At 45.5% G+C, this 18,235-nt stretch overlaps 1 protein-coding gene across 1 annotated transcript in view; it reads right to left on the bottom strand.

The window, feature by feature from the left end:
• The window catches only part of MBTPS1 (membrane bound transcription factor peptidase, site 1), a 50,252-nt gene that overhangs the window by 24,979 nt on the left and 7,038 nt on the right, over positions 1–18,235 (bottom strand). Inside the window, exons 4-12 of the mRNA XM_090062948.1 lie at positions 13,378–13,581; positions 11,986–12,096; positions 11,167–11,276; positions 9,274–9,390; positions 6,219–6,286; positions 5,615–5,717; positions 3,219–3,370; positions 1,955–2,116; positions 195–339 (exon numbers count right to left, since the gene is read on the bottom strand). Coding sequence (XP_089919074.1) covers positions 195–339; positions 1,955–2,116; positions 3,219–3,370; positions 5,615–5,717; positions 6,219–6,286; positions 9,274–9,390; positions 11,167–11,276; positions 11,986–12,096; positions 13,378–13,581 — 1,172 coding nt within the window. The remainder of the gene's footprint in view (positions 1–194; positions 340–1,954; positions 2,117–3,218; positions 3,371–5,614; positions 5,718–6,218; positions 6,287–9,273; positions 9,391–11,166; positions 11,277–11,985; positions 12,097–13,377; positions 13,582–18,235) is intronic.

The raw sequence follows: 18,235 nt of genomic DNA, 5'->3' as shown, positions 1-18,235 counted from the left end.
GTTTACTATGTCTACTTTCATTAAGTTGATACCATCCTTTTAAAAAAAAATAATCGAAACGAAATGAGGCACCCCTCCTAGGCAGAAAATTTATTCTACTAGAATTATGACTGAAATGATCTTCATGAAAGAACTATTTTGCAACAGTACTTTAACGTGGCATGCTATTTTTCCAAGTCATGCATAAGTCTTACCTTGTCTACGATTCTCCCAGTGACTCCCATACCATTAAGAATGGTAACATTAACAATGGTTGGCATTCCTCCATAGTAAATAGGTTGGGAGCAATAGGGCCACATGTAGGGGCACTCCGTCAAGTCAATATAGCTGGGACTCAAACTAAAATAAATGCATACATACACGCATACAGTTAAATAAATACCTTTGTATTCATACAAACTGGAATATTAAATAGAAGCAAAACATGCAAATTCTAGTCACTCTTATTGCTGTTATCGAGATATTTAAAAAAAAAATTAAAAACCAACATGAACAACATGAAAAAGCTGTATGAAAAAAAATTCACTCTTTATTTTAGAAGGAAAGGAAAAAATAAACAATTTAGCCCAGAAAAACGATCTTGCAATGTCTAGCTAAAACTGAATTATTTCTCTATTTTATTGTGCTACTCAAAAGATTATTCTTAACGCTATATCAAATCTTCCACTACAAACCATGAGGTTTTAACTGATCCAGAAAAAGAAGGAAAATTTAGAAGATTTCATGAGAAAGAAGAGACAAGTTCACACTCTTGGTCTCTAATTTCGGGGTTATTACAGTGGCTTCTGACCAAAGACTTTTCATTTCATAGATTTCATAGACATTAGGGCTGGAAGGCACCTCGGAAGATAGAGTCCAGCCCCCCGCCCAAAAGACAGGAAGGCAGATGGGGTCATAGGATCCCAGCAAGATAAGCATCCAATTTACTCTTGAAGGTGTTCAATGTAGGCGCTTGAACCACCTCCAATGGCAGGCTGATCCAGACCTTGGGGGCTGGGACAGTAAAGAAATTCTTCCTTATGTCCAGCCTGAAACGGTCTTGCAGTAGTTTATAACCGTTCGACCTCGTCATCCCTAGGGGTGCTCTGGTGAACAAACGTTGTGAGATGAATCCCATCACGTTTCTGTAAGCCCTATTATGTCTGGGTCTGAACTGGCTATTCTGAGGGCGAGTTCCTCCTGTTTATTCCCCATACCATGAGCATTGGTATATAGGCATTTAAGGCCTTGCCTAGCTGCGTGCCACCTCCCAGTTTGGGAGAATGTCTGGACCCCTGTTTGTTATCTGGGCATTCTTTGCATTTGTCAACTGTCCTGCTGGGGTAATGTCTCATAGATTTCATAGACATTAGGGCTAGAAGGGACCTCGGGAGATCATCGAATCCAGCCCCCTGCCCAAAGGGCAGGAAGTCAGCTGGGGTCATAGGATCCCAGCAAGATAAGCATCCAATTTACTCTTGAAGGTGTTCAATGTAGGTGCTTGAACCACGTCCAAATGGCAGGCTGGTCCAGACCTTGGGGGCTGGGACAGTAAAGAAATTCTTCCTTATGTCCAGCCTGAAACGGTCTTGCAGGAGTTTATAACCGTTCGACCTCGTCATCCCTAGGGGTGCTCTGGTGAACAAACGTTCCCCCAGAAACTGGTGGTCGCCCCGATAAACTTATAGGCGGCCATCAGGTCATCCCTGAGCCTCTGCTTTTCCAGGCTAAAGAGCCCCATGGCTGTCAGCCTGTCATCGTAAGTTCTGGTTTCCTGACCTCTGATCATTAGACTTACAGTAATAACCGTAAATTATGTGCAAGTTCATTAGACTTTCATATAAACTTACAATTTTGAAATTCTAAGTCATAGGCAAGCTTTTTTCACAATGTAGACGATTTAACTGAACAATACATGTGGAACTTTCTTTTCAAAGAACAAAAGGATACTACTTAACTAATAATGAAAACCAACCTGGCCTGTGGTTTATAGCTACTGAGAATCTGATAAGCTCTAAGAAGATCCAGTTTCCCATGTCCTTGTTCAAACATGTTTACGCCAGGAAGCCTACGCGCTGATGCAATGAGAGCCTGCTTCATGCTAGCTGGATTCACCATTTCACGCTTCTGAATTGTGCTAAATTGAGAAATAGTTATTAATATTACATTTGGCAGGTCCTGTTCTGGTCTTATCAAGTATAAAATGATAAAACAAAACAACATATTCTAATCCAGGGGCGGCCCACCTGTGGGATTGGCAGCTTCTGTGTGGGACACCTGGAAGACTGAGGAGGAACAGGGAACACAGACACAGATAGGGCAGGGAGCAGAAAGCAGAGCAGCCAGTTAGGCATGGGAAAGGAATGTGAGTGGCATATGGGGAAGGTGTGAAGCTAATCTGTTGTGCACCTGCCATAAAAGCTTGCCCCCATTGCTTTAATCTGTTCATTCTGAAACAACATAAAACTGACATTTAGTCTGTACATAACAGTTACATTAGAGAATATTTCACAAGTAATTTTTCAATAGAACTGCAGAAGGTGAAAATGAAAGATTTTCCTGTGTGTTTGAAGACTCACATTCTCAACATTGCCCTAAGAATTGAGCATATTCAATCAACAATATTTTGAGACAAAGCGATATCTTAGTCCCTGTCTGAAGTTTCATAGTTTGTAGGGTCGGAAGGGACCTGAGCAGATCATCTAGTCTGACCCCCTGCCAGGGCAGGAAAGAGCACTGGGGTCAAACGACCCCAGCAAGGTCTTCATCTAGCCTCCTCTTAAAAACCCTCAGGGTAGGAGCCTGCACCACTCCTCTTGGAAGTTGGTTCCAGATCCTAGCCGCCCTGACGGTGAAGTAGCGCCTCCTGATATCCAGCCTAAATCTACTCTCTGCCAGTCTCCTGCAGTTTGAAACCTGAAGCCTGTTTTTTTGTAAAGCTAAACTTTTAGAGCTTGCTCCCCTTTCTGCCAATAAAAAATGGATGACAGAATACAACAAAATAGAATATTTATTCAATTCCATATATCAATTAGGCCCAAGCTTCTCCTCCACAGAATTGGATTTTTCTTGAGACGAGTTAACATTTCAAATTGAAGAACTATATCACGATTCTTCAAAGTTAGCAGCCTTGCAGAAAATAATGGTTAATGAATATGCTTCTCATGGTCACGTTACAAGCTGTGAATCAAATGTTGCTAAGATCTGTACTTAATCTGTATTTATCATTCAACAATTACCTGACTAGCAAGGTGACAGCACCTGCCACTACAGGAGAGGCAACACTTGTTCCAGATAGGGAGCGGCAGCCACCCTTCATACCAGAACCTCTTACTCCTGAGCCGTAAGTAACAATGTCAGGCTTCACTCTACCATAACCGCCAGGAAGTTCCTGTTAAAAAATAAACAAGTTATCCTCTTTTTGTCTAGGCTTGAGCATCTCAGACATCTGCAAAATTAATTACTGAGCTATTCAAAAATAATTACATTATCAAAAAGAATAAGCTGAAGTTAATTAGTTAAAGGAAAATAAATGCAAATTAATATAAAATGCATTTTCTTTCTGTCCCTTCTCCTTTAATACAAAAATAAGGGGACATTTAATGAAAATAAAAGATGGGAAATTTAAACCTCATAAAAAAAACGACAGTACAGTATAGGATTACTAGACTGTGCAACTCAAGGATCAGCAACCTTTTTTGGGTTGAGAACCAAAAACCCAGGCAACCTGGACTTCAAAGATATTAGCACACCAGGGGCAGGCAGCGGCATAGTTGCAAGGGGCCTAACCTTACTGTGGCAACACAGCCCCAGCCCCTTCCCCACTGTGCTCCCTGAGGCACGCATGCAGTTGCTGCCAACAATGAGCTGAGCTGGGCCCAGTGCAGCCACTTGTAGCCATGCAGCTGCATGCTTCAGGTAACCCAGGCACTGGGCAGGCCTGCACTGCTCTCCATGGAGTTGGGGTTGGATTGGCAGTGCAGCTCGGCTCAGCCCACCAGCACCTGGGTGTAGGAAAAGGAGCTCCCTGGGCCAGGATGGCAGATCCCTGCCCACAAGCACCTTCCCTTGGCTCCATGGCCAGGCTAAGGGCTGCCCCATCCTGTCCTCAGGGCTATAGGTCAAACCTAGTGTGTGACCCCCCTGGGACACAGCTCCCTCAGCCACCATGTGGATGAGCTCTACAGGGAGAAGACATGTGGATGAGAGCAGTAGAGCCATACCCACCTGGTTAGAGTTCTCCTGAGCACGTCTGCCGAGTTCACGCAGCTCGCCTTGCTCTTTGCAAATGGGCCTAGCACCATGGGGATGTGCCCCCTGTGGGGATGCCAGGCTTTGCGAGTGCACAGACCCCAGCCCCCTCCCTGTAGTACTCCCCGAGGCATGCATGGCAATGAGCTGGGCCAGAACTCTGGACTGCAGTGCAGCTGCTTGCAGGCTTGCGACCGCCTGCCACATCCAGCCCTGGCTCTGGGCAGCTACTGCTTGCCGTAGAGCTTGGGCTGCTCACAGCAGGGCATGCAGCCTCCCTGCCGCAAGCAGCCTGGGGTCTGCAGCTGGCGATAGCTGCCCAAAGCCTGGGTCAGTTGTGGTGTGCCAAGCAAAATGACCTTATGTGCCATGCTCTGGCATGCATGCCAGGGGTTGCCAACCCCTAGTATAACTCATTAGGACAGGATCTGCTGAGACGAAGAACGCAATGTTTATCTACATAGTAAATCTGTACCTATTATGCCCGTTATAATTATTATAGTAATCAAACTTTTTTCTACTTAAACTTCCTCCAAAATGACACCAGCTAAACCAAAAAAGGCCATTTGCTTTGGAAAAAGTGAGTTTATAAATTCGTAACTGTAGCAATTTAAAGGGAACAAAGCTTTACTGATCTAAACTGTGGCATGAATGAAGATATGCCCCTGACAAGCTGAAGTAGATGGACAAATCTCAATACGGCAATTCTCACGTGATTAAACTAGCCTAAACGTGGTTTTGTTAATACTTCAGGAAAAAATGTGAGAAAAAACTTTATGAATTAGGAAAGAAAAAAAAAAAATCAGGAGACAAGCCTGTGAAAAAATTCATGTGCTTATCTTTTTTTCACATACATAAAGTAGAGATCCTGCATATCTTTTCCCAGGACCTAACAGCTAAAAATAAATATGTAATAATGGGTGGATTGTAACCAATCCTGTGGCATGTATAAGTGTGATGAGAATAAGGAGAAAGAACAAGAAACCTCCTCCTGTCTACATGGTGTGTAGAGAGTTTTAGTTCTTGTGCCTCCAATTAAAAAATGGCTCAAGAATGATGCCAGCAACTGATGCAAGCTCACATCAAAAGTTAAAAAGGAATAAGCTAGTGGCCCCAACCTCTTCTTCATTAACAAATGCCTTTTTATGGCCATACTTTTATAATCTAAAATATAAAAAAAACTACTGAGTTGATGTCAGTTTGTGTTTAGAACAGGTATTCTGTCAGTTTACACATTTTAATTAGAACCACTGAAGTTTGAAACTTTTAAATTTTCTCTTTTCCTCCATCAGCCAAACTTCATAAACTTCTGTTAATTCCATTAAATCCCAGAAACCTGCATTTACTGGAACCTAAATTGATTAAGCTAAACAGAGTAACTTACCCAAGTGGTCATACCCCTAGATGAGAAACGAGCAATATTATCTTCAAAGTCAATTCCACCTACTCCAATCACATCCATCTGGTCTGCAGGGTTATTGAGAGTGCTAAAGAGGAGGAGGAAAGAGAGTCCATAAATACAACAGGCATGTACCTAACAGAGTTCTCCATGGTTATGATAACAGATACTGTTTGATAGTACGGTCACTTATTTCACTAACAATAACTTTTCAAGCAATACCTAAAGTGACCAAAGCATATCCAGAAAACCAGGCAATGATTACATATTACAGCATCATGTCAAAGGGGCCAAATTTTGAAGTAGCAATCATTTTAGACGCCCATGTTTTTGCATTCTTTAAAAGCTGAAATTCGCCAATGCAAACATCTGTTGATACTCAAAAGTAAGGAAAGACTTTTCTTTTCCGGTTTTGCAAACCCTGTGAAAACCGAATCAATTAAATTTATCCAGCTAAATTCAGGAGCATATTTGTGAAGCACAAAGTGAAAGTGGAGAAAACAGCTTAACTCAGTTTACTCTTAATAGACAGATTAGCATTTGACTAATGATTTTCAAGAGGAGAAAATAATCCTTTTAAGAAACTTACCCATATAAGGGGCCATCATTGCCAATAGCAGAAACCATGATCACATTGTTAGCTGTCAGCTCCCATACCTCCAAAGCCAAAAAACAGACACTTAAAACAACGTACTGAAGTCAAAAAGCTTTTGGGGTTGCTTTTTTTTGGTTTGTTTTTCTGTTTTAGAACACTTATCAATTGCACTGGTATAATGGCAGCAATTTTCTTATGTCTACAACCTTCATCTTAATGTTACTTGCAACATACACCCTATTGATAGTTTTAGTAATACCTGTCAGCCTCAAGGTTAACTATTACAGGGGAAAAAAAAAAAACCCAACCTTTTATTAATGCAGAGCAAGAGCTTAAGAAAGCTACATGATGTGCATTTAATATCAAATATAAAATATTATAATATCAGCAATACACTGCTGGCTGTACTAGCTCTGCTTGCACTGTTGTAAAATACCAGCTTTATACTACGAAATATATATTCAGAGACCTGAGGGCACGGGCAGATAAACTAATTGCAAGTTATAAGGGAGCAAAATTTTCCTGTACATCAGCTGCTCCATGGCAACTGCTCATGTGCTCTTACCATTAGTAGATGGAAAGCTACACCGAGGTATTTTAACCCTCAATAAAAAGCGTGCAGTAAAACCTCACCCTCTTACTTCATTGCAACTTTGTCTGCCTAGACCCTCAGTCAGAGTTAAGTCCTGCTAAACAGCATTCAAATTTGGTTGTCAGATTAAAATTCAATTCTAGCAATTCAGAATATATTAAAAAAAGAACTGTACCCTTCCTCATTAGCCATTTCTAAAGTATACTTTTGATTCAGTTAAATTAATTCAGTGCTTTTGAAAGACAGGCTGAAATAACCAAAGAAACTGAAGTTGCATTTTGCAGAATTTATGTACCAGTTCTGTCAGTTTTTAGTGCCTTGTGAGCTCCTTCTATATTTGCTAAATTTTATAATTTTAAATTTTCTATTTATTCCTTTTATATTTGCTATATTTGCTAAAACAGATCTTTTTTTAAAATGCAGATTTATTAGGTGACAGACTTGCAATCAAATAATCCAGACTATTATTTCAATTTAAATCAAAATTGCTCTTAAACAAATTTTAGATAAACTTATTGTAGACAAAAATGGTTGAGAGATGATAGATCCTCAAAACCACCTAAATATTGCACTTCATCTATTGACACCAATTTGTGAATTATATAATTTTATTATCTGGTTTATGTTTTGATCCTGTTCATGCTAACCCCTTGATGAAACATCGGGGAAACATGTAACTCAGGGGTGGGCAATTATTTCAGCTGCAGGGCTACTTAATGAGTTTTTGCCAGCTGTCAAGGACCACAAGGGTAGCCCCACCCCTTGACAGATGCCTCCCCCCGATCCTGAAGCTGAAAGTCCGACCCCAACTCCTGATCTTTCCCCCTGAAAGTCCCACCCCTTGCCCCAGAAGTACTCGTTTGACGAGAGGGGGAATTGCAATCTTGAAACTGTAAAAAAAACACCACACAAATCATATATTATTTAAATAAATAAAATCAAACATCTACTGTAACTTATTTTTATTTTATTTTAAAAAATATTTTGTTTTGATTTATGCGTATTTGCATTGTATGTCTAGAGGCAACTGCATAATAGCTCAAAATACAGTCTTACTCTTGTATATTATATGGGAGGTAAGAAGGGTGTGTGTGTTCTAGGTTATGCTGGGGGGTGAGGTATGTGGAAGTATGAGGGTATGGTGGGAGGGTGTGGGATTGTGTGGGGGAGAGGGGGTCCTCCGAGTCCCCAGTTGTGCCCAGTCCTACAGCACACAGCTCCCTGTGCTCCCCACCCCAGTCCCTAGACAGGTGGCAGCAGTGTGCGGGGCCAACCTCGCCCCAGCTCCAGCCCCTGGCTGCACATGGCAGCAGCATGCAGGGGCCAGTACCACCAGGCCCAATAGTGTGCGACTCCCACATTCCCACCCAAATCCCCAGCCACGTGTGGGGGCAGGGAGTGGGGCCAGCTCCACCTGGCCCCATAGCTGCAGCTCCCACACTCCTGCAAGAGTCCCTGGTTGCACATGGGGGCAGCATCTGGGGCCAGCTCCACCCAGCCCCACAGTGTGCACCTTGCACACACCCACCTCAGTCTCCAGCTGCACATGATGGCAATGTGAGGGTCACCCCCACCCAGACCCACAGTGCGCAGCTCCTGCAGCATGCAGGGCCTGCCCAGCCTGCCCCATAGCACACAGCTTCTCGTGCTCCTGCTCCATTTTCCCCAGCAGCCCTGGCCCCAGCCCAATGAGGCCTGTACTGGCATTCCCAGTCTCACAGGCAGTGAGGTTGGGAACAGACTTGGGGTGGCCAGGCACAAGCTCTGCCAGGCAGAGGCTTCTTGTCAATGGTGCCGCCTGACTCAGGGCTTGGGTGGGTCAGGCCAGGCTGGGGTGGGGGTAGTCGCTTAGCGACCAACACCTCCTGCAGGGACATGCTGGCTTGCAAAGGAGCAGCCCAGGGCCAAGGCTTATGGAGGAGGCCTACAGGCTAGATGGAATTGCCTGATGGACCAAACTTGGATCCTTGGGCCATTTTTTGCCTGCCTTCAGTAGCAACACGTAGGCCCCATGACAGGCAGAGCTCCCTGCTTAAGCAACAGGCAGGGGGGGCAGGAGGGAACACTGGTGCCTCCTCTGTGAGTGCTGGCCAGGGAGCAGGGGCACACCACCCCCAGTTGTTGAGATCAGCCACAGGGGGACTCACCCCCGCCCCCCAGTTGCCGACTGGCCTGAGCTGAGCCCTGCCCCAAGGCCCACATTTAGTACCTCCTGCTGGGCCAGCTACACAAGGACTGCTGCCACTTTGAGGAAGTGGAAGGGGCTGGGAGATAACTGTTTGCCTGCCTGCTACCTCTGGGAATCCTCATCCGCCGCTGTTTTTTTCTGTACTGTGCTGGCTTTTACTGCGCAGACCTGGCGAAGCTATCTATCTGTTCACATAAAAAAATGCTGCAGAACTGGGACCTTTGAGGTGAACATTCTAAAAATATATTTACCACTGTTTTTGCGCTAACCTTATCAACAAAAGGATGATCCATGAAGTCTGGCCCACCGATACTAAGGTTTAACACATCTATCTTCTTTAAGATGGCATAGTTAAAAGCATCCAGAAACCAGGATGTATAGGAGACCTGTTTAAGAAAAGAAAACAAGCCGCCCCTTGAAAAATCAAATGCCAGTAAAATGAACTGGGCAGCAGACACAAAAAACTAAGGGTAGGAAACACACAAAAGAACAAGTATTGAGTTTTTCAGTTAAAATTGTCATTTGATTGTATAAAATGAGAAAGTGAGTGTCAACAGCTCCGAATAAAGGAAATTTTCACGTTTTGAATTAAGTGGGGTAGATCATTAGGGGTACACCGACAGAAATTTTGGGAGGCTATCTGATACCGATAGCAGATTTTTAAGGAGGTATATAAGCCAATACTGATCCGATTTCCGATACACAGCCCTGCAGCTTGAAGAGCAGCATGCAGCTGCTAAGTCTGTTGAGGTAGAAGGGAAGAAGGGAGGGAAGATGTGTGGGGGGAGGCAGATCAAGGCTCCTGTAGTGAGGAGGGAGTGGGGCTGGAGTAGGCACTGCCCAGCTAGGGTGAAGTAGGCATGGAACTGAGCCATGGCTCATCTGGGAGGCATTGGGGGGGGCAGTTCCTGCTGCTGCGCACACCCCAGGAGGCATGGGGGGGGGACTGAGGGGTGGGGTAGGCGCCCCCAGATCTGCGCAGGGCACAGGCAGGGCAGAGTGAAGCTGTGGGCTAGGCAGCCAGCGCTGGACTCTTCTTGGTGGAGGCTGGGCTGGGATGTGCTTGGGACACCCCGGTGAGAGGTGGGTTGGGGCACCGTAACCCCTAGCCCCCACAACTGGGTGGGTAACCCTTTTGTTTGTAGGGCTCGGAGAGCAGACCCCAAGAGAGACAGGGCTGGAGACTCGGACCTGATCGAGAGAGTACCGTCGACTGGCCCATGCTGGGGCCAAGACCAGGACGGTCAAAAGGGCCAGGGACCCACTGCAAGGGATGCCCAAGAGCCGAGGGCCTGGGGTTCCAACTGGCCTGGAGGTGGGCCAGGGCTGGTAGCCAAAGGTGCTGGGAAGACCACACCCAAGAGGGGAAAATAGTTTCAGGGATAGGCTGAATGAAGATGGGATAGGCCACCCGAATGGAGGGGTCCCGATAGAAGGATTCTGGGGCCCAGCGTGGGGCCACTGATGACGAGAACAGCTAGATGCCATCGGCAAGGCTTGGGCTGAGGTGTAGGGGAGGAATGGAGCTGCAGATAGCACCCCCTGGGATCGGGGCAGTAAATGGGCAGCCTCCCGCTAATTAACATTAATTAATTATTGACATCAAGGCATGGCAGGTGAGAACACAGGCAGTTAGCCCAGGAACACCCTGGGAACAGTCCTGAGCAGGCCCCCTGTTACAAGGCACATGCCTGCCCCCTTCTCCCCCTACCCCACACGTGCATGCAGTGGCCGGAACCACCCCCCCAGATGAGCCACGGCTGTTCTGTGCCCTGGCCCAGCCCAGCTGGGCAGCACCTACCCCAGCCCTTGCCTTACTCCCTCCCTCACTGCAGGGGCCTTGATCTGTCCCCTCACACCTGTTCCACCACAACCAACTTACCAGCTACATGGGCTGCATTTCTCACTGCCTACGTGCTACACTGCAGATGCGCGCATGCACGGGCATTCATCAGCCAAATTATCAGCCACATCAGGCTGATTTCCAATACAGTCAATTTTCTTTATAATCGGTGCCGATCTGATAACAGACCAACGTATTGGTGCAGCTCTAGACTGAATAACTTCTCTCCATAAAATGAATTAGTTCAAAGCCCATAGGAATATGCAAGATTTGTAAGGCAAAAAGGCTTGAATGAAAATAAAATATTTACACTGTTTACCTGATTATTTGTGAAGACTCTAAAAATGTGCAGCTCAGCATTAGGGGCAAATCCCTGGCATTCCCGCATACTTGCTATCACACCAGCTACAAAAGTCCCATGTCCAAGGCCTGTGGCATGTAAACAATAATATAAAGTCAATAAAAGCAGGTGCTGGAGGCCAAATGACTTCTGTTTTATTAAGAATAAATTGATGAAGTCTGTGCAAATGCTTTCATCTTTCATTCTCAGAGGCCTACGTTTATTTTTAAAAACCACATATACAACAGTCCAAAAGATTCTTAACCACAAAAATGCCTATAACTGGAAATATAGTGAAAATCCAGTCCCACTGAGGTTTGCTGCTTACTTCCATTATGCCAGATTCCTAATAATGGGCAAGTAGAGAAGAAATAGAATCTCTCTTGGACAAAAAATGTTTTCTGCTAGACTGTTCCTTTTCCTTTATTTTTCAATAAGTAACATTTCAAACAGAAGGTTAAAAACTGGGAAGACTACATCATACTGGAAAAAGGACATATGTTCTGAAGTCCACATTTAAGCTCTGTTTATAACTTCTGGAGTTACATATGACAGACTTAGGGAAACTTAACACAAGATCTTCTGAAGTATTGAGTCTTTATACCATATCAATCAGAAAGTACCACTTACCTCGGTAAGACTTTGCCACATTCTGTTACATGTATAATTAGACTTTATTATACATGAAGAAAACATTGCTGTAACATTTAAAAAACAATTATAGCTTCACATTCCAAGTTAGTGTGTTAAATCATATGTACGAGTCCTACTTTTAAGAATGCTACAGGCTAGACCTACCATCATCCAAGGTTCTTTCATTTGTCCAGTTTGTTCTTTCCTTTACATTTTTGAAATGTGGATGTCTTTCAGTGAGTCCAGTGTCAAAGACAGCTACTCTTACACCAGCACCTATTGCCAAAGAAAAGGATTAATATAGAAATATTTTTGTCTTAGTAGTATGCAACTACATGTTCTTAACTATATCTTCATATGACTTTATACTTGTATATAAAAGGAGACCAGTCTGCTTAAAGCACCATGTGGCCTATAATTTTGTGTTCTCCCAAACTAAAATGAGCTATAATTTACTTAAGGATAAAGAGGCCAACAATGTGATCTCTTGTTTTACTCTTACTTGTATTAAAGTATATTTGAAAGTTGCACTAATGTATTTGGGTTTTTCCAATATCAATGCTATATTTGTCTCTTTTAAAAATGATTACAAAAAAATATAAAGTTTAAAGAAGTGAATCACTTAAAAGGTGAGACAAAAATAATTATTTGTGCAACCTTCATTTTGTCCCAGGTATGCAGTAAATGTTATCACCTGCATAATGCTCCTCTGATTTCCAATATGTAACTATCCATGGAAGAGGTACAAAATTTCTCCATCCAGAGCACAACCTTAAATCTGAGTAAAGCTAAATTATAGTGCATAATTAAAATTTTGATTATGGGTATAGAGCAAACCTTTATGTTATTTTTATATGAATAAGTATGAGACTGGAATTAGGGCTGGATATTTAAAGTCCAATAGGGAGCAATTTAGTGTTTGGTTTATGGATGCTTATATGCTAAGTGCAAAGCAGTTTGCCTACACAGGCCTGTTATTTCCTAGGCCTCCCACAGAGTCCTGCTCAGAGGACTGATTGTTCTCATTCCCCCTACCATGCGTGGATATGTGCTCCATCTCTAACACTGAACACCCTGTTCCCAACAGTCTCCCAGTACTGCATTCATTTTTTACAGACTGAGAGTTTAGTACTCTGTTGTGATAGGACAGCAGGAATGGGAACGGAAGAGAAATAAGGCTGTGGGAAGAGAGAAGAAAGGAGATTAACACAGAAAAAACCTGGAGGTTTTCAAGAGTTGTATGAATGTTGGCTCTGGGGCTTGGTGATCTCTCACGCAATAAAGCATTATTTTATTTTTGGATTACATGAAAAAACTGTCTCCAGGTTAGCCTACACAAATTCAAACAACAGGCAAACCTTTACATTGAGTAAACTTCGTTAAATCAATGCTTTGCAAAAACAGGTACTTCTCAACCTCTACAAAATATGCAGATGATCAGTATCAACTGAATACATGCATGAGTTACCTCATGCTTATTAAAGCAGTATTCGCTTTCCCTGCATCTCAGAGGCACTTAGCTTATTTGTTATGACAAGCCAACGTGCAACAGCATACCTGTATAACCCATTTGCCAGAGTACATCTGCCTGAAGTGTCTGTGCAACTTGCCGTGGTATAGCTCTCAGTAGACGCCTGCTTGAATGTCTGCCAGTTGCGTGCCAAAATCCAGAACTTAGGGAGAGACTTGCTCTTCTCAGGGGACGAGATGACTGCCATTTTTGGGTCCATCTGGTTTCATTGCAGTTCAATGTACGATCAACTATATATGGTTATTAAGATGGAGAAAAATATGTAAGAGGATAATACAAAATACGTGCATTTTATATACTATTATTATACTATAGCTCTATGGTAGTGTAATGGTGATGCTTTAGCTACGATGGTCCAAAAATTATGAGAGGGATACAGTTAGACAACCTTTTAAATGCCTTACATTCTGAGGTGCACATTTCAAAAGCAATGTTTTACATTTGAAAGCCTATCTAAGTTCATCCCAGCCATTTAGTTGGTCCAGTAAAGATATCACCTTAAGAAACCCTTACCCCTCACACTACAGCCCTATCACAGATCAACATTTCAGATGGGAAAGTTTTTTTTACCTGAAAAAAATCAGTCAGTGATAACATTCTAATTCCACTAAAGACAGGTAAAGTTTAGATTTAATCTCCTGGTGATTTAATGACCAGTAGGCCTGTGCAAATAGGGAAGTATTCAATTTGGATTTGGCTGAGTCAGACAACAGTGATTCAATTCAGAGATTTGGATCACTGTCTCGAATCCATTCGGATGAATCTGCCTCAGAAGAACATTGATTCCCTGGAACTTCTCCATCTGGTTCTCAAGTTCCCTCACTATGGGGATCATCTGGCTAAGGAGGGCACTGCCAGTGCTGAGGGTCTCAGTGGCCTTGAGGAAGAGCTTGAGGACCACCAAGATCTGGGAGATGGTATCCCACTCATCTCTGTTAAGGGGACCGCTGATCCCAATCTTCACAAGCAAGGCCATCTCATGGATGGCCTTCTCTTGATCCACCAGCCTTTCCAGCATCAGGTATGTGGCATTCCAACCAGTCTCCATATTTTGCATTATTTTCTGCTCCAGGATGCTCAGCTCTGCCTGTGAGGACTTTGCGAAGCTCCAGGAACTGATTAGATAAGGAGGAAATTTGGCTCGATTTGGCAGCCAAATGTCCAACTCATAATCAGACCTCCCACTCAAAGTCCTGAGCTTCACCAGGAGTTTGCCCGGGAACTGACTGAGGCCACTTGCTCCAGGACCCTGGTTGTCATGGGTGACTTCAATTACCTGGACATCTCATGGGAAGATCACTCAGCAAAATCTGAGCAGTCGCAAAGCTTTCTCTCGTGCATGGATGACCTCTACCTGACTCAAGAAGTCTATGGGCCAACGAGAGGCAAAGCGCTGCTCGACCTGGTACTGGCTACGGGGGACGACCTAATCGGCGACCTAGCGATTGATGGGAAGCTGGGTGACAGCGACCACGAGCTGATCACCTTCACCATCCGCCGTAAAGCTGGCAAGTCAGTCAGCAACACAGAAGTCCTTGACTTCAGAAAAGCCGACTTTGACAAGCTCAAGAGGCTAGTCAGTCAGGCCCTCAGGGACCGTGACCCCAGGGAGATGGGAGTTCAAGAAGAGTGGTTGCTTCTCAAGGAAGCGATCCTCAATGCACAAGCTAAATCTATTCCAACACGGAGGAGAGGCAGCAAGACGGCACAGCAGCCCTCCTGGCTCTCCAGGGACCTAGCGGACCTCCTGCGGCTAAAAAGAAAAGCCTACAAAGGATGGAGGATGGGATTCACCTCCAAGGAAAATTATTCTGCGCTGGTCCGGTCCTGCAGGGACCAAACCAGGAAAGCCAAGGCTGCAACTGAACTCCAACTCAAGCATCAAGGACAACAAAAAGTCCTAGCTTCAAGCATCAAGGACAACAAAAAGTCCTTTTTCAGATATGTGGGGAGCCGGAGGAAAAGCAAAAGCAAGGGCAACATTGGACCCCTGCTAAACCAGATGGGGCAACTGACGCCCAGGTAAAAGCCAAACTATTAAATAGGTACTTTGCGTCAGTCTTTCATCAGTCCCATGGGACGCCCATGCCTGCTGTGCGACAGGGAGATCCGGGTGATGGGGATCCCCTACCCTCCATAAACTCTGACCTCGTGAAGGAACACCTTGAGAAGCTGGATACCTTCAAGTCAGCCGGCCCTGACAGTCTGCACCCCAGGGTACTCAAGGAGCTGGCGAGCGTCATAGCCCAGCCCCTGGCACGGATCTTTGAAAACTTCTGGCGCTTTGGTGTAGTGCCCGAAGACTGGAAGAAGGCCAATGTGGTGCCAATCTTCAAGAAAGGGAGGAGAGTGGATCCGGCTAACTACAGGCCCATTAGCCTGACTTCTATCCTGGCGAAGATCCTAGAAAAGTTTATTAAGAAGGCCATCCTTGAGGGACTGGCCCAGGCTAACATCCTAAGAGATAGCCAGCATGGGTTGGTTGTCGGTAGGTCTTGTTTGACCAATCTCATTTCCTTCTACGACCAGATGACCTATCACCTGGACGAGGGAGAGGAGATTGATGTCATATATCTTGACTTCAAAAAAGCTTTTGATCTGGTATCCCATGATCACCTCTTGGCCAAACTGGCCAGTTGTGGCCTTGGCTCCACCACAATCCGCTGGCTGGGAAACTGGCTCTGTGATCGGACCCAGAGGGTTGTAATTGATGGCAGTCACTCATCATGGTGCCCTCTGACCAGTGGGGTCCCTCAAGGCTCTGTCCTTGGACCCATACCCATTAATGATGTGGACATTGGAGTCAGGAGTGGACTGGCCAAGTTCACCGATGACACCAAACTGTGGGGCAAAGCATCCACGCCAGAAGATAGGCGGGTGATCCAGGCTGACCTGGACATGCTCAGCAAATGGGCGGACGAGAACCTAATGGTGTTTAACACCGAAAAATGCAAGGTTCTCCACCTTGGGAGGAAAAACCTGCAGCATCCTTATAGGCTCAGCAGTGCTACGTTGGATAGCACTACAGAAGAAAGAGACTTGGGGGGTCATCATTGACCATAAGATGAACATGAGCCTGCAATGCAATGCTGCAGCTAGTAAAAGCGACCAAAACGCTGGCTTGCATCCATAGATGCTTCTCGAGCAAATCCCGGGACGTCATTCTCCCCTTGTACTCGGCCTTGGTGAGGCCGCAGCTGGAGTACTGCGTCCAGTTATGGGCTCCACAATTCAAAAACGATGCGGAGAAGCTTGAGAGAGTCCAGAGGAGAGCCATGCACGTGATCAGAGGTCAGGAAAACAGATCTTACGATGATAGGCTGAGAGACAGGGGCTCTTTAGCCTGGAAAACCATAGGCTCAGGGGTGATCTGATAGCCACCTATAAGTTTATCAGGGGTGACCACCAGGATCTGGGGGAATGTTTGTTCACCACAGCACCCCAAGGGATGACGAGGTCGAATGGTCACAAACTCCTGCAAGACCGTTTCAGCCTGGACATAAGGAAGAATTTCTTTACTGTCCCAGCCCCCAAGGTCTGGAACAGCCTGCCATCGGAGGTGGTTCAAGCACCTACAATGAACACCTTCAAGAGTAAGTTGGATGCTTATCTTGCTGGGATCCTATGACCCCAGCTGACTTCCTGCCCTTTGGGCAGGGGCTGGACTCGATGATCTCCCGAGGTCCCTTCCAGCCCTGATGTCTATGAAATCAGGAGACAAATAAAAAGGTTCAAATCGATTCAAAGCTCTCCAAATGTTTTCTGAATCGATCTAGAGAGTTTCAGAGATTTGAATGGCAGTCCCTACTTGCCATTGCAGGGAGCTAGATCCAGATTCTGTGCTGGTAAGTGGGGGGCAAGGAGCTGGAGGAAGAAGGAGAGGACCATGGGGGGGACCCCTGCCAGGCCCCACCCCCTGCCTGCTCCCCCAGCCCAACTGAGTGCCCCTCCACCACCTCTCCAAGGCTGCCCTACCCAGCCCCAGCTCCTGGCTTTTTGTTGGTTTTTTTTGGCAGTGGGGGGCAGCAAGGATTGCCGCTGTGCCCCCCACATTGCAGCAACTGGCGAGTACAGGGCTTTTTTTCTTTTTTTCCTTCTAAAGAGCTAGGAAGCTGGGGCCAGGCAGGGCAGCCACGGACAGGACTGGGAGAGCGGGCTGGGGCCTGGGGCCTGTTTGATTCTGAATCGGACTCAGCTGAATTGATTTGGGACAGTGATTCGATTTGGTGATTCAAATCGCTATCTCCTGAATCCAAAGCGAATGCTAGCTACTTCGTAGAGGCCTATTGCCTGTTTCTCCCACAGCATCTTGCCCCCCTTGATGCTGTGGTAGAAGTAGCCTGCCACCTTCCTGCATTTTGAAATCAGGTGGGTGGTAGTGATGGCACAATCACTGGCAGCCCTGTCCTCCAAGGCATCTGTGACTATGAGGTGCAGTTTGTATGCCACACAGTGGATGCCAACAAAGTTGGCATCATGGACTGCCTTGACCATACTGGCCCCACTGTCGGTGACGACGAACCCGTGGGTCAGCTCGCCCTGCCCAACAAGCCACCCCTGCACCATGTGGTTCATGGCCACCATGATCTCCCTTGCTGTGTGGGACTCATCCATCACCTCAGCCTGAAGTAGAGCCCACCGATGGTCTGACTGATCGCACCAGTGCCCTGTGAGGGAGAAGCAGGCGTGATCTCCACCCCAGCTGCTCCAGATGTCAGAAGTGAAGTGCAAGGCTACCTCCAGCCCTGCCTTGTGCAGCTCCTCCCTCAAGTACTCCCTGCATGCCTCATACAGGAAGAGCACCACTGCCCTGCTAAAGGTGGCACGTGAGGGCACTTGATAGGATGGGACCATGAGCGCCATGAGCTGCCTGAACCCTGACCG

The sequence above is a fragment of the Crocodylus siamensis genome, chromosome 9 (assembly GCF_052110815.1).
Source record: "Crocodylus siamensis isolate JL-2025a chromosome 9, ASM5211081v1, whole genome shotgun sequence".
Classification (NCBI taxonomy): domain Eukaryota; kingdom Metazoa; phylum Chordata; order Crocodylia; family Crocodylidae; genus Crocodylus; species Crocodylus siamensis.
Note: the sequence above shows the minus strand (reverse complement) of the source record. Positions and strands in the feature narration are given on the sequence as shown.